Source organism: Muscardinus avellanarius, assembly GCF_963383645.1.
Source record: "Muscardinus avellanarius genome assembly, chromosome: 1".
In the NCBI taxonomy this organism is placed as follows: domain Eukaryota; kingdom Metazoa; phylum Chordata; class Mammalia; order Rodentia; family Gliridae; genus Muscardinus; species Muscardinus avellanarius.
The window spans coordinates 14,889,962-14,910,117 of record NC_137786.1 but is presented as its reverse complement, the minus strand read 5'-3'; the positions used below and the strand labels follow the sequence as shown (position 1 = coordinate 14,910,117).

The 20,156-nt window shown below is 41.0% G+C and overlaps 1 protein-coding gene across 2 annotated transcripts in view; it reads left to right on the top strand.

The window, feature by feature from the left end:
- Nucleotides 1-19,827, top strand: part of RETREG1 (reticulophagy regulator 1) — a gene marked incomplete at its 5' end in the record, with an annotated part of 172,667 nt that extends 152,840 nt beyond the window's left edge. For both annotated transcript variants that reach the window (XM_080703491.1, XM_080703492.1), the window contains 6 exons: nt 5,910-6,036; nt 9,928-10,012; nt 12,803-12,940; nt 15,403-15,467; nt 15,707-15,833; nt 19,169-19,827. In XM_080703491.1, coding sequence (XP_080559617.1) covers nt 5,910-6,036; nt 9,928-10,012; nt 12,803-12,940; nt 15,403-15,467; nt 15,707-15,833; nt 19,169-19,662 — 1,036 coding nt within the window. In that variant the 3' untranslated portion in view covers nt 19,663-19,827. The remainder of the gene's footprint in view (nt 1-5,909; nt 6,037-9,927; nt 10,013-12,802; nt 12,941-15,402; nt 15,468-15,706; nt 15,834-19,168) is intronic.
- Between the last annotated feature and the right edge of the window lie 329 nt (nt 19,828-20,156).

The window sequence follows — 20,156 nt, the reverse complement described above, 5'->3', positions numbered from 1 at the left end:
CTTTGAACCTGGGAATCGCACGTTCTCTGTTGAAATAAGGAAGAACTATAATAATAAAGCCATTGGTTACTAATTTTTCTTAGATGAGTTTCATTCATCAAAGATTTGTCCCTTGGGGTGAAGAACTTGGTGCAGGCTCACACAGTTTTGCAAGCTAAGGTGGATTGCATTTCCTTGTAAGTCGGTCGGGCCTCGCGTCGCTCGTCGATCAGCGCCAAGGATGGTGGGAGGATGGCCTCACGCTGTGGAAAAGATGCACCTTGCAGACCCTGTCCAGTATTCACAGGCGATCCTTTCCTGGTTAGGCTCTCTAGGAAAACCTAGAGCTCCATTATGGAGCAACTGTGTGCGCGCGCGTGTGAACGTCAGCAGTACTCAACGTCAACCAACCACCGCGCCTGAATCTCAGTTTCCGCTGAGCCTTGGGATTCTGCACGCGAAGCTCTCCACTTTCCTGGAAAGGGTTCCTGTGTAATACCCGCTGGTGCTGGCCAATCATACCTCATCCCCTCTCGTTCCGGGAAGGAGCAGGAAAACACGAAATGCTCCCCCTTATTCTAAGTTACAACGTGGGCTCTTTGAAGGACGCCTTTGAATTTATCATGTGACGAAGGCGCATGTTTTTAAAGCGATTGGAACTATGCTGGAAATCAGGAATCAGCCTTGGGTGTTGGCTGGGCCCCAGACTAGCAGAGACACCTTGGGTGGGTTTCACGTGTTTCATTTATCAAATGAACACAGAATGGCCCATCTCATTCCAAATTATTACTCTATATTACCTAAACTGCACTGTGGTGACATATGTTGCTGGTAGATCCACTGGGACACTATTGAAATGTATGTTCCTATGGCATTCAGAAGTCATCACTGGATGGTTTTGAACTACCTCTAAAACTCCCAGAGAGAAACTCTTGTGTCTGGCTCATTTCAAGTGCGCAGTGACATCCTTTTTTTTTTTTTTTTTTTTAACAGTACTGGAGATGGAACCCAGGGGCATTCTACCTCTGAGCGACATTCCCAGCCTTAATTTTTTTATTCTTTATTTTTGAAACAAGGTCTCACTGAGTTGCAAGGGGCCTTGCTAAGTAGCTGAGGCTGTCCATGAACCGCGATCCTCCAGTCTCCACCACTCAAATGCTAGGATTACACGCGTGCGCCACCATACCCAGAAGCATGCGCCACCACACCCGGCCAGTGAAATCCTATTTTTCATCTGTGTGTGTGTGTGTGTGTGTGTGTGTGTGTGTGTGTGTATGTTGCTGGGGATTACGCCTAGGAGCATTCTACCTCCAAGCTAACCTCCAGCCCTATTTTATTTTTTATTTGGAAATGGGGTCTCACAAAAATTTCTGAGAGTGTCACTAAGTTCCCAAAGCTGGCCTTGAACCTACGATCCTCCTGTCTCAGCCTCCCAAGTACTGGGATTGCAAGTGTGCACCACCATGCCTTGGTCTCCCTTTTCATCTTTGAATTCAGTTTCCTTTTCAAATCATGTTTCCATTAAATTTTGTCCAGCACAGTCTGAATATTTATTTTGGTCTCAGACATTTATTACTCTTTCCAAAACTCATTTGCTTGGGTACACTTTCAAGTCATACACAACAAATTTCTCATTGCCAATTAGGTTATAACAATTTGAAAACCGTGAGAATTGTTTGTTTCTTGCATTTATATAAATGCAAGTAACAATGGAATTTTTTGTTCTAAAAAGGATTGCATGAGACTTTTTCAAACGGAAGAAATTTAGTTTAATTAAGAGCATTTTCTTACAGCTTTGAAAAAATTAAATATTCTCTTATTTATTCTCAGCAAAACAACAGTATCTGTAGACTCCATGAGTATAGTCTTGTGGGCATTCAAGCTTTTGAAATAGTATTTTATACATTTACTATAATGCAAGACACAAAGGGGAAACTTGATAACTTTTTAAAATTGTACTGGGGATGGAACCCAGGGGCAGTCTACCTCTGAGCTACACTCTTTTTAAATTATTTATTTTGTTTTATTTTTTAAAATTTTTTTTAAATTTTTTTTTTTGTGTGTGTGTGTGTGTGATACCGGGGTTCCTGGAAATCCTTCTATCTCCGCGTTACACTCCCAGACCTATTTTATATTTTTATTTGGAAACTGGCTTCGAACCAGCGCGATCCTCTGGTCTCCACCTCCCAAGCCCATGCGCCACTACGCCCAGCTAATTCTTTCTTTTGAAACAGGGTCTCACTGAGTTGCAAAGGGCCTCACTAAGTAGCTGAGGCTGGCTGCGAACCGCCATCCTCCTGTCTCAGCCTTCCAAGTGCTGGGATTACAAGCGTGCCCCGGTCGATAACTTTTTGTTGAATAAATAAGTTCATGGCGGAAGTCCACTTGACATCCACTATAGAAAATAGACTCTCACATACAGTGCGGCGATCTCAGTCACTATCCTGTGATCTGCGTAAAGCACCTTAAGTTATATAAAGTGTTACATCTACACTTGTAATTTAGCATTAGACTTACGTTCCTTTCCAGTTTCAGGGCATTTACTTACTAGAATAATAAACCACGTACATAAACATTATGTCATCTCTGAGACACGGATTTTAGTGGTGGCTTTAGAACAAAGTTCCAGCATCTATACAAAGTACCATTCATTTTATAAATGGCTTTTCATGGCTCTAGCCAACAGAAATATTACTTTTACTTCACAAGTAAATAAACAGACAAAAGAAACATATCTGATATCTGAATGGTACAACATAATGTGGGATATAGTCGTGTAAGAGGGTTATTCATGAAATAAAGAGCAAGTTTATACATTTGAACATCAAACACCTCTTTTTGTGTGTGTGTGTGTGGTGCTGGGGATGGAACCCAGGGGCACTCTACCTCAGAGCTACACCCCCAGCCCAATTTTTTTTTCTTTATTTTGAAATAAGGTCTCACGAAGTTGCAGAGGACCTCACTAAGTAGTTGAGGCTGTCCATGAACCTGGATCCTCCTGTCTCAGTTTCCCAAGTACTGGGATTACAAGCGTGCGCCACCATGCTCGGCCATCAAACACTTCTTAAATAAAATGCCATACACATGTGTGTGTACACACACACACACACACACACACACACACACGCCTGTGTGTGTGTGCAGCTTAAGAGTGGTAGTAAGCTGATTCTCTTATAACCATTGCACAAGTTAAGAAACTGACTTTGACCAGTGTCTGCCACGTCCCCGCCCAGGTGCTCACGTCCCTGTCCCCACCCGGGGTGACACCCCTCCTGAATTTTGTTTTTCTCAATGTGTTACTTAAATCACATGTTCAGTCTACCATGGCTTTGAGCTTTATATAAATCATACTGTGTGTCTCATCTGTGATTATCTTCTCTCTTAGTAGTATGACTGTGAGGCTGGTACTGGAGCTTGGGTCCACCCATTCTTGTTGCTGTTTGATCATCTGTTGCTCGAATACAACTCACTTTATTTGTTCACTATCCTTATGAAAGTATATTTTTAAATTTGTTTCAAAATACCAAATGTTTGTTCATTTTATTTTAATCTTCAAAAGATACTCAAATCATTTCACTGAGCTCCTGAGCGATTTTTGTTAAATTATATTTGTCAAACAGTTCAGCTGTATCCTTAAATGTTATCCAAGAAGCCGGTGGTGCACATCTGTGATCCCAGCATTTGGGAGGCTGAGACAGGAGGATTGCAGTTTGAGGCCAGTCTCAGCTACTTAGTGAGGTCCTTGGAACTCAGTGAGATGCTGTTTGAAAATAAAGAATTAAAAAATATAGGGCTGGGGTGTAACTTAGAGGTAGAATGTCCCTGGGTTCCATCCCCAGGACTGAAAAAAAAAAAATTATCCAAGAGCAGAAATGAATATCTGTGTTTCTGTCTTCCTTGTGGTTCCAGTGATTTGAACAGTAACTTCACCTCTGTGAGCCAGTTGGTGTCATCTGTGTTGTTTAAGAAAAGAGACCATAGTTTAATAAGCTATTTCCTTTGCCATGTACCATTTGCTCTTCTGTGGAACATCTTTTCCAATTAAGCAGACATACTGGCAAGATCTCCTCCCGGGTGTGGTGGTGCACACTTGTAATCCCAGCGCTTGAAAGACTGAGACAGGAGGATCCCATAGGTTCGAGGCCAGCCTCAGCTATTTACTGAGGCTCTCAGCAACTTAGACCCTGTTTCCGAATAAAGTATAAAATAGGTCTGGGAGTATAGCCCGGAGGTAGAAAAGCCCCTGGGTTCCACCCCCAGTACCACACACACAAAAAATAAAAATAGATTAAATTTATATTTAAAATGCATTTAGTTTATAAATCAACTTCCTATTCAAAATATACTTAACAAGTAACAATTTGTATGTGCAGTTTCTGTGTAGCTGAGTGTTTGGGCCACAATCATTGTTTTGTCTTAGCAATACTGGGGTTGAATCTCAAGACCAGCCTCACCCTGATGCCCTGCCATAGCTCAGATGACGGTTCATTATCAATGCCTGCCTCCGCTAAAAGCTTCACTGTCCTTGTTTATTGCCATATTCGTGGCTCTGTAGCACTGCTTTCAACATGGTACAAACAAATTATCCCTTAAGGGAGTGTAAATTTGAGATCCCTAACAGACCTGGTTTGAAATGGAATATTTTCTGTGAGTCAGGATTGCAAGCACGGGACTTAAGCCGGCGTTTGGCATGTTTGTGGTGGATGCCTCGTCTGCTTCCTGGCGTGACTGTTTCTAGTCTTCAGTTGACTGAGGTTCCTGTGGCAAAACGCCGTAGCCTGGCATCCCGTCCCCATAAGATGATGGTGGGGGAAAGATGCTCTAGAAAAACTGTGGGTATTGTGAGAGCCTGTCGAGCTGAACAGTTTCTGTAGAGTTGACCAACTACCATACTTACCGAAAATGCGTTATATGGTGTTCATTATCAGTAATCGTTGTTATGTACTTAATGCCTAAGCTTCTGTAAAAGTACTGCGGCTTTGATCCTTAAGGTCTAAAGTTCTAACCAGATTTAGGCCGAGCGTGGTGGCGCACGCTTGTAATCCTTGCGCGAGCTCGGGAGGCAGAGACAGGAGGATCGCGCAGGTTCGAAGCCAGCCCCGCGCGCTGGCTTAGGAGACCCTGTTTCCAAATAAAAATGTAAAAATAGGTATGGGAGTGTAGCCCGGAGGTAGAAGGGTTTCCAGGAACCCCAGTACCACCAAAATAAATAAATAAATAAATAAAAAATAAAGTTCTAACTGGATTTAAAGTCTCCAACAAAGCCGGGCGTGGTGGCACACACTTGTAATCCCAGCACTCGGGAGGCTGAGACCAGAGGATCGCGGTTCGCGGACAACCTCAGCTGCTTAGTGAGGCCCTCTGCAACTTAGTGAGACCCTGTTTCAAAATAAAGAATAAGAAATAGGGCAGGGGATGTAGCTCAGAGGTCAAATGCCCCTGGGTTCCATCCCCAAACCCGAAAAAAAAAAAAAAAAGTGTCCAACAGGTCCTACAGGGCCCTGGAGGATCAGATTCCTGCTACCTCCTGAGTTTCTGTGCTCTTCTCCTGCTGCGCTTTGCTGAGAGCACACAAGGACTCAGGAGGAGCACTCTGAGCTGTTTGCACTCGTGGTCTCTGCATATATGGTCCATCGTTCTATCTGGGACCCTATGGTCACTTGCTAATCCATTCCAGAGCTGAGCTTGAAAATAACTTCTTCAGAGAAGATGTCCCAAAGCCCCGACCCATCCTTCTTCCTCAGTGTGTCCCGTCTAGTAATCAGACACTTGTGAGCGTCATGAGACAGGCGTCTGGCTGATTCATCTCTGGATTCACAAGACTTTCCCAGAAAGTGAGGCCAACAGTGAATACTCAGTGAATTCTTGCTGAAGCCATGAAGGTTGAGTGCATGATTTAAGCTTCATTTACATTTTTTTCTTCTCTCTAGCTGGGAAGTTATCAATTCCAAACCAGATGAACGACCCAGACTCAGCCACTGTATTGCAGAATCATGGATGAATTTCAGCCTATTTCTTCAAGAAATGTCTCTTTTCAAACAGCAGAGCCCTGGAAAGGCAAGTTTTCCAGTACAGAATTGTGTGTTAAAACATACTGTTCCTTAGCTGGGTGTGGGGTCACATGCGTGTATTCCCAGTATTTGGGAGGCTGAGACCAGAGCATTGTGGTTCGCGGATAGCCTCACCTACTTAGTGAGGCCCTCCACAACTTAGTGAGACCGTTTCAGAAATAAAGAATAAAAAATAGTGTAGGGGGTGTAGGTTGGAGGTCGAATGCCTCTGGGTTCCATCCCCAGACCTGCAAAAAAAAAAAAAAAAAAAAGAAAGAAAACAAACAAACAAGTAAGTGGGTCTGTTTCATCAGCTTGTAAGGATTCTCCAGTTCTGGTCTCAGCTAGGTTCAAATGCTAATGGGAGAACTAACTGGAGGGTCTGCAGTTTTATATTTTGAATTTATAGCAGTTTTATATTTTACACATATTTATTTAGCTCACTAGTTGAATGGTGATTGATCTTATAAGCCAAGACAAAAAAAAAAGTCTTATTAAGAAATACCAATTTCAAGCCAAGTGAAGTGGCGCACGCTTTTAATCCCAGTACTTGGGAGGCTGAGACAGGAGGATCGCAGGTTCAAAGTCAGCCTCGACAACTTAGGGAGGTCATCACAACTTAGTGAGACCCTGTTTCTAACTAAGAAAATAAATCAGGCTGGGGGTTATTTGAGAGGTAGAATGCCTCTGGGTTCAATTTCCAGTGCCCCCCAACACCAATTTCAAGATTGTAAATGGGGAATGGAAAGAAGCGGGTGGTGCTGGTACTTGTATGTTTCTATTACACTAAAATTTAATATGATGTATCATGGTTGCAATATACCAATAAAATATATATATATATATATATATATATATATATATATTTTTTTTTTGGTGGTACTGGGGTTCCTGGAAGCCCTCCTTCCTCCGGGCTACACTCCCAGACCTATTTTATATTTTTGAAACAGGGTCTCTTACACCAGCACGGCTGGCTTCGAACCTGCGCGATCCTCCTGTCTCCGCCTCCCAAGCGCGGGGATTACAAGCGTGCGCCACCACGCCCAGCATAAAAATATATTTAAAGAATTTCAGTTATGCCTATCAGCCTGGCTCTGAAGTCAGGGGACGTGAAATGAACACCAAGTCCTCTAAGGGTGTGAAGAGCTGAGAGTCTTGCTTTGAATCTAAAAAGTGGAGACTCGCATGATTTATAAAAATAAAAAACTTCTGGCAAAAATATTCACAACGAATATATAAAAAGAGTAAGAAGGAAACTCTTTAAAGCGCACGATGTACTTATTCATGTCATAAGCAACCACTAAGCCAAGCATGGGAGGGAGGGATGGGGAGGGAGTGGGGTGGGGTCTAGGCGGGGGCTGGTTGGTGAGGTGTGCATTTATGTCTACATAAGCTTTTTACCCCATTATGATGTATAAATACAATGCACCAATAAAATATTTTCAAAATATAATAAAGAATGATGTATAATTTTTAAAAAGTTATAAAAAAAGAATAAGTATTCTTCCAATTTCAGATCAAAATCTACAAAGTGAGCCAGGAGGGATGGCACACACTTGTAATCCCAGTACTTGGAAGACTGAGACAGGAGGATTGCAGGTTCTAAGCCAGCCTCTGCTTCTTTTATTTCTTTTTAATGATACCGGGGATAAAACCCAGGGGCACTGTACCTCCTAGCTATACCCCCAGTCCAATTTTTTAGTTAGTTTGTTTATTTATTTATTTATTTATTTATTTATTTATTTTTGCGGGTTTGGGGATGGAACCCAGGGGCATTTGACCTCCAAGCTACACCCTCTACCCTATTTTTTATTCTTTATTTTGATGAAACTGGGTCTCACTGAGTTGCAGAGGGCCTCACCTAATAGCTGAGGCTGTTTGTGAACCACGATCCTCTGGTCTCAGCCTCCCAAATGCTGGTATCACAAGCATGCGCCACCACACCTGGCTTAGTCTTTTTATTTTTGAAACAGGGTCTCACTGAGTTGGAAGGACCTCGCTAAGTAGCTGAGGCTGTCTGTGAACCGCCATCCTCAGGTCTCAGCTTCTCAAATTCTAGGATTACAAGCATGTGCCACCACACCCAGCCTCAGCCTCTGATTCTTAAAGAGGCCTTCCACAACTTAGTGAGACCCTATTTCAAGAATAATAAAACAGAGTTGGGAGTGTAGATCGGAGGTCAAATTCCTCTGTGTTCAATCCCCAATACTACAAAAACAACAAGAGCCGACAGGTAAAGCACACACACTTGCTCTATGTTATGTGTAGCGGCAGCTTTAACAGTGGGTGACAGTCTTGATAGTTGGGGGGTACAGAGCCACCCACAGACCTTGTCCACTCCAGTGCTGTCTTCAAGGTTAAATATCCACTTAGAGCCGGAATGAGGAGCGGGAAGCGTCAGCGTTTATGATCTTGTCATTGTACTGGTATAGACAATCTCGTGACTTCACTAGTATTAAGTAATAAAACGAGGCTTGGAAACATTCTGAGCATATTGAAGTGTTGTATTTGATGGATATTTTAAATCATTGAAGGTAGTTTTTAGAACAGGTATCTATTAAGGGTCATGATGCATTGGCCTGTTTTACTGAAGAGATTAGACGTAGTTTTGAAAGATTTTTGTAAGCATCGAATTTCTGCAGTGGATTGCATTAAGTATCCCAAGTCCATTAGCTGAAGCTGAAGCTACAAATCTGGGGGATAGTAAGAAAGCTTTTTGTAAGACTGAACTCTGGATATATTTACGCTTTTATTGACTTACTTGTCCCTTTGGCTTCTGTAACCTTTCCTCTCCCATTTAATTTAATTTTTTTAGAATTCCAAATTCCTTCAAGGACCCTTGCTGTTTCAGAAATTGCCCTTAATCTTGCTCTACAAGTCCCTCTGATTTCTTTTAATGATTTAATTTATTAATCCTGTGCCAAAGAATAAAAAATAAACGTAACTTGAACTCCAGACTCCTTACTCTTCCTCTTAATTGCTTATTGACCAATGTTTTTAATGGGAATGAAGGACATCTCCCGTAGGTTGTTTTAAATTTTCTTAAAATAACCAAAGTTTTTTTTTTTTTTCATTGACAGGAGGAAAGTAGTCAGATTTCACTTAGGAGTTTCATTTCAATTGCAGTTGGCTTCTGGGTGGCTTCAGTGTGCATGGGGTGTGGTTAGGAAGGCTCGTAATGGCCATGGATTTCGCCCAGTTTACCAGCTATGCGAATTGCGTTGGAGTTTTATGAAGGCCTCTAATTTTGTCCCATGGTTTGCTGTGTTAATGAATTTCAGTCGACCTATAGTCCCAGTTTGAAATTGCTGGTTTAATCTTCATGCTGCTGCTTTACTTACATTAAACAATGCTGAGCAAAAGAAGTTTCTGGGGACAGATTACTCTTTAGGTCGCTAATGCCTGGCAGTAATATAGCCACAGGTATGAGTAATTGGAGTCATCATTCATTATTATACTTTTTTGTGGTACTAGGGATGGAACCCAGAGGCATTTTACCTCTGAGCTACATCCTCGGCCTTATTTTTTATTCTTTATTTTGGAACTGGGTCTCAATGAGTTGCAAAGGGCCTCACTAAGTAGCTGAGGCTGTCCTCGAACCATGATCCTCCTGTCTCAGCCTCCCAAATGCTGGGATTACATGTGTGTGCCACCACGCACATCCGGCAAAGGAGTTGTCATTCTTAAAGCCAGAGATTAGCTCCTCTGTCGTCAAAATGATCATTACTAGGTATCCAATTGCAGTAAGGCTTGTTGAATGTCCCTGAGTGCAAAGAATGTTGTTTGAAAACCATTTGGCAAAACCCAATAGGTCACATATAGATAGTTGTGTGTTCTATGCTCCAGAATATTTTGGGGTTGTTCCTAACTCGTCCCATGTTATTTCTGTTACTTCTAGTTTTGTCTGCTGGTCTGCAGTGTGTGCACATTCTTTACAATCTTGGGAAGTTACATTCCTGGGGTTATACTCAGCTACCTACTGTGTAAGTATAAAAGAACATTCAGCTAGCTTGTGTGATGCATAAGGTATCATTTAGTAGTTAACAATCTTCCACACTTTGGAAGAAGAGGGGTGACCTCTTAGTTACAAAACAACTTGATTATTCCTTCATCTTCTGTTATACAAAGTTACTCTTTTTTTCCATGAAGACATGATTAGGTTTTAAAATGGAAAGGAAAGCTGCAAAAATCATCATTATTATGATTACTATTACTATTATTATTATTAATAGTGTGTGTGTGTGTGTGTGTGTGTGTGTGTGTGTGTGTGTGTGTGTGTGTGCTGGGGATGAACCCAGAAGCATTTTATTTCCGAGCTACAACCTCAGCCCAATTTTTTTAAATTCTTTTTTGAAACAGGGTCTCACTCAGTAGCCGAAGCTGGCCATGAACCCGGATCATCCTGTTTCAGCCTCCCAAGTACTGGGATTACAAGCGTGAGCCATCACACCCGGCTCAAAAGTCATAATTATGAGTAAATATTTTTGTTAAATCATGTCAATAAAACAACATGCTCTACCCCCTCAGTATGCCAGCCAACACTCTTGCCATTGTGTATTTTCTGTGGTTCAGTCAATGAAACCACAATGGGATATCATTGTACTTCTCCGTAATGGCTAAAATTTAAAATGAAGATGGTCATATCAAGTGTCAGGAAGGCTGCCAGGCAACGGAACTCCCACATGCTGTTGGTGGGTGTGGGGTGGTTGAGTCACTGCGGATAACAGCTCAGCAGTTAGACTGTATCACTCAGCTTGGTATTTACCCAAGAGAAATAGAAGCATACATCCGCACGAGGAAATATGCACAAATGTCCATATCAGATTTATTTGTAGAAACCCAAAGCAGAATACAGTCCATAAGCCCCTTAATAGACGAGAAGATAAATGGAGCTATATCCATATAATGAACTAAAAACTGATATGCCCCATTAGGTATAAGTCTCAAAGTAAACAGGCCAGGTAGAAGAAGCCAGATAAATAGTATGTACTTAGCTGGGCGTGGTGGTGCACGCTTGTCATCCCCGCGCTTGGGAGACTGAGACAGGGGAATCGCGCAGGTTCGAAGCCAGCCTCAGCTACTTAGTGAGGCTCTCAGCAACTTAGTGAAACCCTGTTTCCAAATAAAATATAAAATAGGTCTGGGAGTATAGCCCAGAGGTAGAAAGCCTCTGGCCTCTACCCCCAGTGCCACACACAAAAAAAATAGTATGTACTTTATGATTCTCTTTATATATAACTGTAGACACTTCAAAGTGACCTTTAGTGACAGCAGATCAGCAGTTGCCTGGAGTCAAGTTGGGTGGTAGCTGGAAGAGGCAGGAGGGAGGAGAATACAAGCATTAGGAGGCTTTGGGGGGCAGTAGGTGTGCAATGGTGTCTTATGTACGTATGTCTAGGTTTATGAAATATATACCTTATGTGCAATTTATGATGTGTCAACTATAACTCAAATAAATGCTGCTTAGATTGGGTGTGGTGGTGCGCACCCATAATCTGTTACTTGGGAGGCTAAGACAGGAGGATCGAAGGTTTGAGGACAAGTCTCAGCAGGTACTTAAACTCCCAACCACCTAGCAAGACCCTGTAAATAAAAATAAACCGGGTATGGTGGCCCACACCTGCAATCCCAGTACTTGGGAGGCTGAGACAGGAGGACCACAGGTTTGAGGACAGCCTCAGCAAGTAGTGAGATTCAAATTGACCTAGCGAGACCCTTTTTCCAAATAAGAAGTAAAATTGGGCTGGGGCTGTAGCTTGAAGGTAGAAGGCCTCTGGGTTCAATGTCCAGTACCACTCAAAAAATAAATAAAATAAATTTGAATAAAATAAAATAAAGAAGTGTAGCTCAGAGGTAGAATGCCAGGGTTCAATCCCCAGTAACACACACACACACACACACACACACACACACACACACACACACACACACACCACTGCTTTAAAAAATGATGAATTTCTTCTTTTCCAGAACAATAGATCTGGCACTGCTACCTTTGGGTGGGGCAGGCACTGTCTGCTTAAATAGCCTTGTGCTGGCTTTTAAAATCTACACACAATTCCCCGGCCTCTAAAGACAGTGGTGTTTGCAGCTCCTATTTTGTAAGGCAATGGGGGACATTTTGAAACAACCACAAAGCAATGCGCTCTGGGGGATGCCCCGCATCCTCTGCTGGCGATCTTAGTTTCGTTTTGCATTCCTGATGCATCACAGAGGTGGCAAATGGCCCGAGCACAAACCCAGTCCCCCAAGTAGAATCTGTACAAGGTATTGGCAGGCTGGGGGAAGGCATTTTCACACGGCTCGCACCTGCCTCTTACATTTCACCCCAACCCCCAGCAATATCACTATCCTCGTATTGCTGAGGAGAGGCTTATAATAACTTATAATAGATGATAATAACTTTTCCTTGTAAAATGGCACTTGATAAGCGGAGGCGATGTTTTAATGCAGGAGGGTCACCTGGAGCATAGCACCTTTCTGTAACTATAATGGTGGAGAGATTGAGGAGAGAAAGCTGATCTAATTGGAAATCTAAAGACACTGCTTGTGCATAAAGGGGTGTGTGTGTGTGTCTGTGTGTGTAGTAAAATATATTTTCATTACAAGGAAGAATACAAATTAGAATCTCATTTCATAGAGGCATTACCCTAAGGTGTGTGTGGGGGGGGGTTGTAATTTTTCAATAAAAGAAACTTAGTTTTTTTTTAGAACAAAGAATCTTTTTAAATGAAAGACGTTTACCTAACACTCCTTTCCCTCTTCTCTTTCAGTGTTGTTTGCATTTTTGTGTCCACTGTTTAAATGTAATGATATTGGACAAAAAATATACAGCAAAATCAAGTCACTTCTTTTGAAGTTAGATTTTGGAATTGGAGAATATATTAATCAGAAGAAACGTGAGAGGTCTGGTAGGTAAAGTTTGAATTTTGGATTCTATGCATGAAAGGCTGTTTATATGAAATTGCCTTTAATACATTTCAGGGTGATTTTAGCCTTTTACTAAATATTATTATATAATCTCATCTCCCCAAGTAATATATATGACCTTTCTCTATTTAGGTTTTTATTCTTTTCTGAAACATAAAATTAAATAAATTGATTTTTTTAATCCATACTGTCAGAAAAGGAACAAAAGGGTTCAGCAACCCTGTATTTTGCTATTTATAATTTACCTAATTTTGGGTTGGACTACTGCAAATAAAAAGCACCAAAGGTAGAGGGTAAGAGTGTGGGACCCATGTAAGAGGGAATTGAAATCAAAGGGCAGGGACAAATGTGTTGCAGGGGGATAGGTTGGGGGGGGGAAGGTGTGTGGTGTGAAATAATCCCCCCACCACCCCCAGACACACAGAGACAAACAGAAAAACCGTGGATTCTTGTCCTAAGCTAAGAATAAGTATTCATCGCTTGGACAGCTGCTGCAGATTTAAAGAAGTTTATTAAAAGATAGAAATATAGAGATAGTCACAGCCCTGTGCCGGAGGAGACACAGGGGGGCAATTCGAACGAAAATGCCAAAGAACTCCAGTTCACTGACTTTTTATCCTGTCTAAGTCCAGCAGGTCCCTTTGATTTTTGGAGATCATGTTACACCTTATTGCCAGCCCCTGCTCTGCTTCTGTTATCTCTCCAGCTGAGTTTATGGCCTAAAGGGGGAGACATCTCTGTCTCCAAACACAGGCCCAGATTTATGGCCTGAGAGGGAGGCATCTCTGTCTCCAGACACAGGCTTTTACCTTTCGTCTTCTCCCCCAAAATGTGTTAAATTGTTCTTAGGAATGCAAGGACATGTTAGCTTAACCCTGGCTTTCTTAGTAAAGAAGACATATTTTAAGATTGGACATCTTTCCCAGTATTGACACATTAATACTTTTTAAACTCTCTTCCCAATACCAGTACATTATGTAGAGTAAGGTCAAGTGTGATTATATTTTTCGCTTTAACTTGGCCTCTGACCCGGAAGATTCTCAAGCTAGAGCATGCATTGGAATCCCCAGGAGGGAGGGCGCGAGGAAGCACAGATTGTGGGCTCCATCCAAGAAAGCTGCTGACTCAGGAGGTCTCCGATGGGGCCCGAGACTCTTCACTGCTAAAGTGTTCCCAGGGCTTGATGATCAGGACATTTTGCAGTCAGGGATTGGCTTGAGCCGGCATCAGAATCACAATCATGATTCTCTACTTGGGATACCAGGGTTATCAGGAAATAGATACACCTCTCTTGAACAATTCCTAACAATTAACAGGTGAGGATGAAAAAATTCAGTATTTAGTTTGTCAGATTTGCCAGTGTAATTAAATGATTTGGACCTTTCCCTTTTTATCTCATGTAATTTTGTTAGATTGATGTTAGGCTTGGAAGTGTGGGCTAGAATAGGCAACAGGAGATGCTAACATTTGCCCTGATTGACTGGCCCCTGTTTAGCAAGGATAAACCGACCATTTCAAGGCTTTTTTACACTCACTTCATAAATCCTGGAGTTAAGATTTCAAGCTGCCAGAGGGACTCTCCGGCACTGGCCAGCTGATCCTTCCTGCTAAAGAACGCCTTTCACCCTGAGTCCTGCTCCCTGAGGAGGAGAGCTCTGTGTGCAGATGAGCGTATTTCCCAGTGCTGCCCCTGCCCGAGGGATCTCTAGGGATGTTCAAATGTCCTACTGGTTTGCCTTCATTACTGCAAACAATTTAAGCATGCTTAGGAAGTTTACTTACAAACGAGGAGCCCAGTCAACTTTATTTTCTTTGTAGCACATAAAGAAAATGGTTCTGCAGGATGGCTCCAGAATTGTGTTTTTCTAATGTATGGTGAAGGGTTGGCAAGAATTATAATGATCCAGTAAAGAATAACACATATCTGTATCATTAGTTTATTATGTTGGTGTGTGGGCTGTGAGTTCACCTTTTAATGTTCAATTGTCATTTTATTACAACTACACATTTTTGTTCCCTGTGATGATGAGCTATATTTAGTGACTGCAACATGTTTATACCACTGATTCAAATTCCATTCATGATGAAGTTATAAATTAATATATATGTTGATATCTTTAATTGTAAAAATGTAAATTTAAAACTTGTATAATGATCTTGTGGTTTTGGAAATAAAATATCTTATATGAGTATATTTAAAAATTAAAAAAGAAAGTGTTCCCAGAGGATAAAGATGCTACCAGTTCATACTACGAGTGTGTGGACCATTTCCTTGGGAAACCAAACATTTTGAAAATATGTGAAGCTTGTTAAGTGTAAACATTTAGTTGTAGAGAGGCATTGGGGAATATGAAGAATGCAAGGTTAAGAATATGTCGTAAAATAAATACACTGCACCCAAGCTTGCCAAGAAACTGAAAGCTTCCACTTTTTTTTTCAACAGAAGCAGATAAAGAAAAAAGTCACAAAGATGACAGTGAATTAGACTTTTCGGCTCTTTGCCCTAAGGTATTTTCTGTTTAGTTTTCAACTTGTTTCTGTGTGGCTTCACTATATGTGTACTTGCATGAAGGAAAGCCGAATGACCTCCCTGATAGACACCTCCTAGCTTACAAGATGGCTGAACGATCGCAGAGGAGAATACTCATCTGTTTGTATTATTATGACATCTTGGGGGTTAGTTTGGATTTTTCAAGAGATTTTCCTCTGCAGTTTAAAATGTGCCACTGGTGTTTATATTAACACAGATTAGCCTTACAACTGCTGCCAAAGAGTTATCTGTATCCGACACAGACGTCTCAGAAGTATCCTGGACCGATAATGGCACCTTCAACCTTTCAGAAGGCTACACTCCGCAGACAGACACTTCTGATGGTATACTAATATCTTATTTTTATCACTGTTGAGTACATGGAAAAATAAATTTAGCTTCTAATTATGTAGTAGAATATTCCTTGGCTATAAAAATGAAGTTCAGGCCTGAGGTATAGCTCAGTGATAAAGTACTTGTCTAGCATACAAGAAGCTCTATGATAGATTCCTAGCATTGAAAAAAAAGGGAAAGAAAAAAAGGCCAGACACAAAGGCCATATATTATATAATTCCATTTAAATGAACTATAAGAATGTCCATATGTTGGGAAAGTAGGTTAGTACTTTCTAGATACTAGCAGGGAGAGGGAATGATGAATGACTATTAATTTCTATGCATTTATTTTTGGAGTGATATAAATGATGATTGTGCAGCTTTGTTATTATACTAAAAACTACTGAATTATACATAAGGGTGATTTTTTTTTTTTTTTTTGGCAGTACTGGGGATGGAACCCAGGGACATCCTACCTCTGAGCTATATCCCCGGTCCTATCTTTTTATTCTTTATTTTGAAACAGGGTCTCACTGAGTTGCAAAGGGCCTCATTAAGTAGCTGAGGCTGTCCGCGAACCACAGTCATCCTGTCTCAGCCTCCCAAATTGGGATTACAAGTGTGTGCCACTGTGTCTGGCTCGTAAGGGTGAATTTTATGGCATATGAATTATATCTAAAATTATTTGGAAAAAGTATGAGAAAAATCTTAGTGTTCACATCTGCCTTTATTTTGAAAACAAAAGATTAAAAATTCATCTTCTGAAATGTCTGATAGCATTGCTTATAGCAATTAGGGGAGGAGAGAAAGAGAAAAGCTTATCCTACATATTCAAACCTAGTCTTCCTTAAGAGATTGAGGTATGGAAGTGTTATGGTGGGAAATGTTATGGGGCCCTATAAGGCTCCGAAATGTAACAGTGAGATGTAGCTGCAGGTTCTTGTTCTGAGCTACGTGTTGAAAACAACAGTCAGAACTCTTCTGCTACAATCTGAAGAGATTTTATTATTACAAAGATGGAAAGATAGAAACATAACTTAAAGCACTCTGCCATGAAGGGTGACTTAGTGGGGTGACTTGAAAAGAAGTCACCCGAAGTTGTTGGATACAGAACATTTTTATAGACACATGTTCCTTCTGACCCGAGCCTTTTGTTACACCCCAAAATGTGTTAATTGATTATCAGAGTCTGGGGTCTTTTGAAGGCGTATGGCAAACCCCCACATCCTTGGGGAAGATTGCTTGTCTTAGAAATGTAAAAGACCCCGGGCTTCCTCTATTTCCTTGCTAAGCAGCCTTGGCGCCTGGAACTCTGCAGCCTCTCTTCCCTGCCTGCCCTGTCGCCAAGCTCTGGTTTTCTAATACCAAAGTTATTTTCAAATACATTTTGAAACCATTTCTCAATACCGGCACATTAATACCAAAGCTATTTTCAAAAACATTTTGAAGGCATTTCCCAATACTGGCACAGAAGGGAAGTTCCAAAGTCCGAAAGCTAACTCCAGTTTCTCATATTTGTCTCAAAAGTTAAGCAGATTTTTTTCTTTTTCTTTTTGTGGTGCTGGGGAATAAACCCAGGGGCATTCTGCTTCCAAGTTATACCCCAGCCCAATTTTTTATCCTTTATTTTGAAACAGGGTCTCACTGAGGGTTGCAGAGGGCCTCATTAAGTAGCTGAGGCTGGCGGCGAACCTGGATCCTCCTATCTCAGTGTCCCAAGTACTGGAATTATAGGTGTGTGCCTCATGCCTGGCTCACTTTTTTGGTTTTTTTTATAATTAGTTTAAATGCAATTTAAATAGAACACAGTGTTCTTTACTAATATAAATCTCATATAGAACATAAATCAAGAGACAGCACTTGTGCAATAACTTAACTTTTGCTAGGCTCATTGGATTATTTTAAATGGTCTTACCCATATACTGAACATATGAGCAGGTTATCAGGGAAGAGAATAAACATCCTGTTTTGTCCTTACTTTCCTAAAACACACAAACACTTTTTATAGGAAGGAGAGAGGGAGCTGTGCAGTATTTGAAGGAAGATGGGTGTGGAGATTGAGACCCAGATGTAGGCTTGCTTTGCTATAAGGTAACTGTATGACCTTGAAGAGGTGACAGAATTTCTGTGGACTTCAACTTCCTGGTGGTTAAAGTACAATAAACTTTCAGTATCTACTGCAACTGAGGTCATATTTTGAAGACTGGAATAACAAGTACTTTGTTCTTAAACATCATCTCAGATTTAAACAATAGTAAAAATAACTATCCAATCTATAGATAAGGATTTTATTAACATAATTTATTTCAAGTCACAGTTGCAAGAAAATCACTGTTATACTAAAATATTTTCTATGAAAAGTAAGAACAACACAATCAGTCTGCCTCCTAATCTGACACTGATTTCGCCTGTTCTGAATCTTGGTTTGGTCTGTTTCAGCTGTAGTTGTGGGGAGCCAAATGCTTCCATAGCTCTTGGACTGAGTTGAAATAGAAGGGCAGTAGCTTCCTGCTGTTACTTTAAACAAATACAAGCTACAGATACTCAAGAAGATCTCCATGTATGGAAATGCTTAGACCAGATAATATTCACCTTTTACGTATCAGAGTCTGTGGATACCTCCAATTGAAGTCTTTTTGAATTTCATGATCATACATGTACCCCTTGGCATAAGATAATTCCTACCTTATGTGTAGAATGCGATTTTTGATGATGATAAATCCCTACGTTTTAGTCAAATCCTCGAGGCTGAATATTAAGTCATAGGTGCACTGTAAGAATGGAACACAATGTTCTTTACTAAGACAGATCTCATCTATAACATAAATCGAGAGATAACACCTGGACAGAAACCTAACTTTTATTAGAATAAGAGAAAGAGAAAAGCTAGATAGGAAGAGGACATAGAGCATTTGTGTAGCACTTGTGCAGAGGTAGCGCCACAAATTTGGGAGGAGTCTGATAGGTGCTTAAATTGATTTAAGTTGACTCTGGAGGCAAGATGAATGTCAAGGTTGCCCAAAGGGTTCAGATCAGAGTGAGGTTTTATTCATTTATTTACTTTTATGTGGTACTGGGGGTGGAACCCAGGAGCTTTTCTACCTCCGGGCTATACTCCCAGACCTATTTTATACTTTATTTGGAAACAGGGTCTCACTAAGTTGCTGAGAGCCTCACTAAGTAGCTGAGGCTGGCTTCGAACCTGTGCGATCCTCCTGTCTCAGCCTCACAAGTGCTGGGATCACAAGCGTGCGCCACCACACCCAGCAGAGTGAGGATTTAGAGAGCTCTCATTTCAATTTATTCTGATGCTTAAACATGAACTTCTACCGTGCCTTTCGCAGATCTTGACCGGCCGAGTGAAGAGGTTTTCTCTCGAGATCTTTCGCATTTTCCATCTCTAGAAAATGTCACGGGAACAAATGATGAAGAGGAATTAAGCCTTGGCTTGCCCACTGAGCTCAAGAGAAAAAAGGAACAGTTGGATAGTGGTCACAGACCAAGCAAACTGAGGCAATCGGCAGCTGGGCTCACCCTTCCTCTGAACAGTGACCAAACCTTCCAGTTGATGAGCAACCTGGCTGGGAACGTCATCTCAGCTGCGGTGTCTGCTGCAATCAAAGACCAGCTGGAGGGCGCTCAGCAAGCACTGGCCCAGGCCGCACCCAGCCCCGGAGAGGACACAGACACGGAAGAAGGCGATGACTTTGAACTCCTTGACCAGTCAGAGCTGGATCAAATTGAGAGTGAATTGGGACTGACACAGGACCAGGAAGCAGAAGCCCAGCAAAACAAAAAGTCTTCGGGCTTCCTTTCAAATCTACTGGGAGGCCACTAATCTGGGAATCAGCTTGCAACAGAGCACAGAGAAACTACCAAAAAATTTCAAACAAGCAAAAGAAAAAAACAAAACAAAACAAAACAAAAAAACAAAAAAAAAAGATAAAAAAAGGAAAAAATTGAACTGTGAGCTTTAATGATTATTTTAGATTTTTTGTTTTTCTTCCCTTCTGCAGTGAATTAATTGGATATATATCAGCTGACACTGATAGATTGATATTTCTGATAGTTATGTAATAAGCATGGAAATGAACTTTACATATATATATACATGTATACATACTGTGTTGTCAGAAATGAATATTAGGGTTGTTTTTAAAACAAAAAGGAAAAATCCAAATCATCAAATTAAGATCCTTCTATAAGTATTCTTTATAATTAATTTCCAAGCATGCAAAAGATTACTGTAACTCACTGAAAGATATTAACAATTAATTGTGAGTACATACTATATCAGCTCCCTTATTTCGAATTCTTGGAAACAGTTTTAAA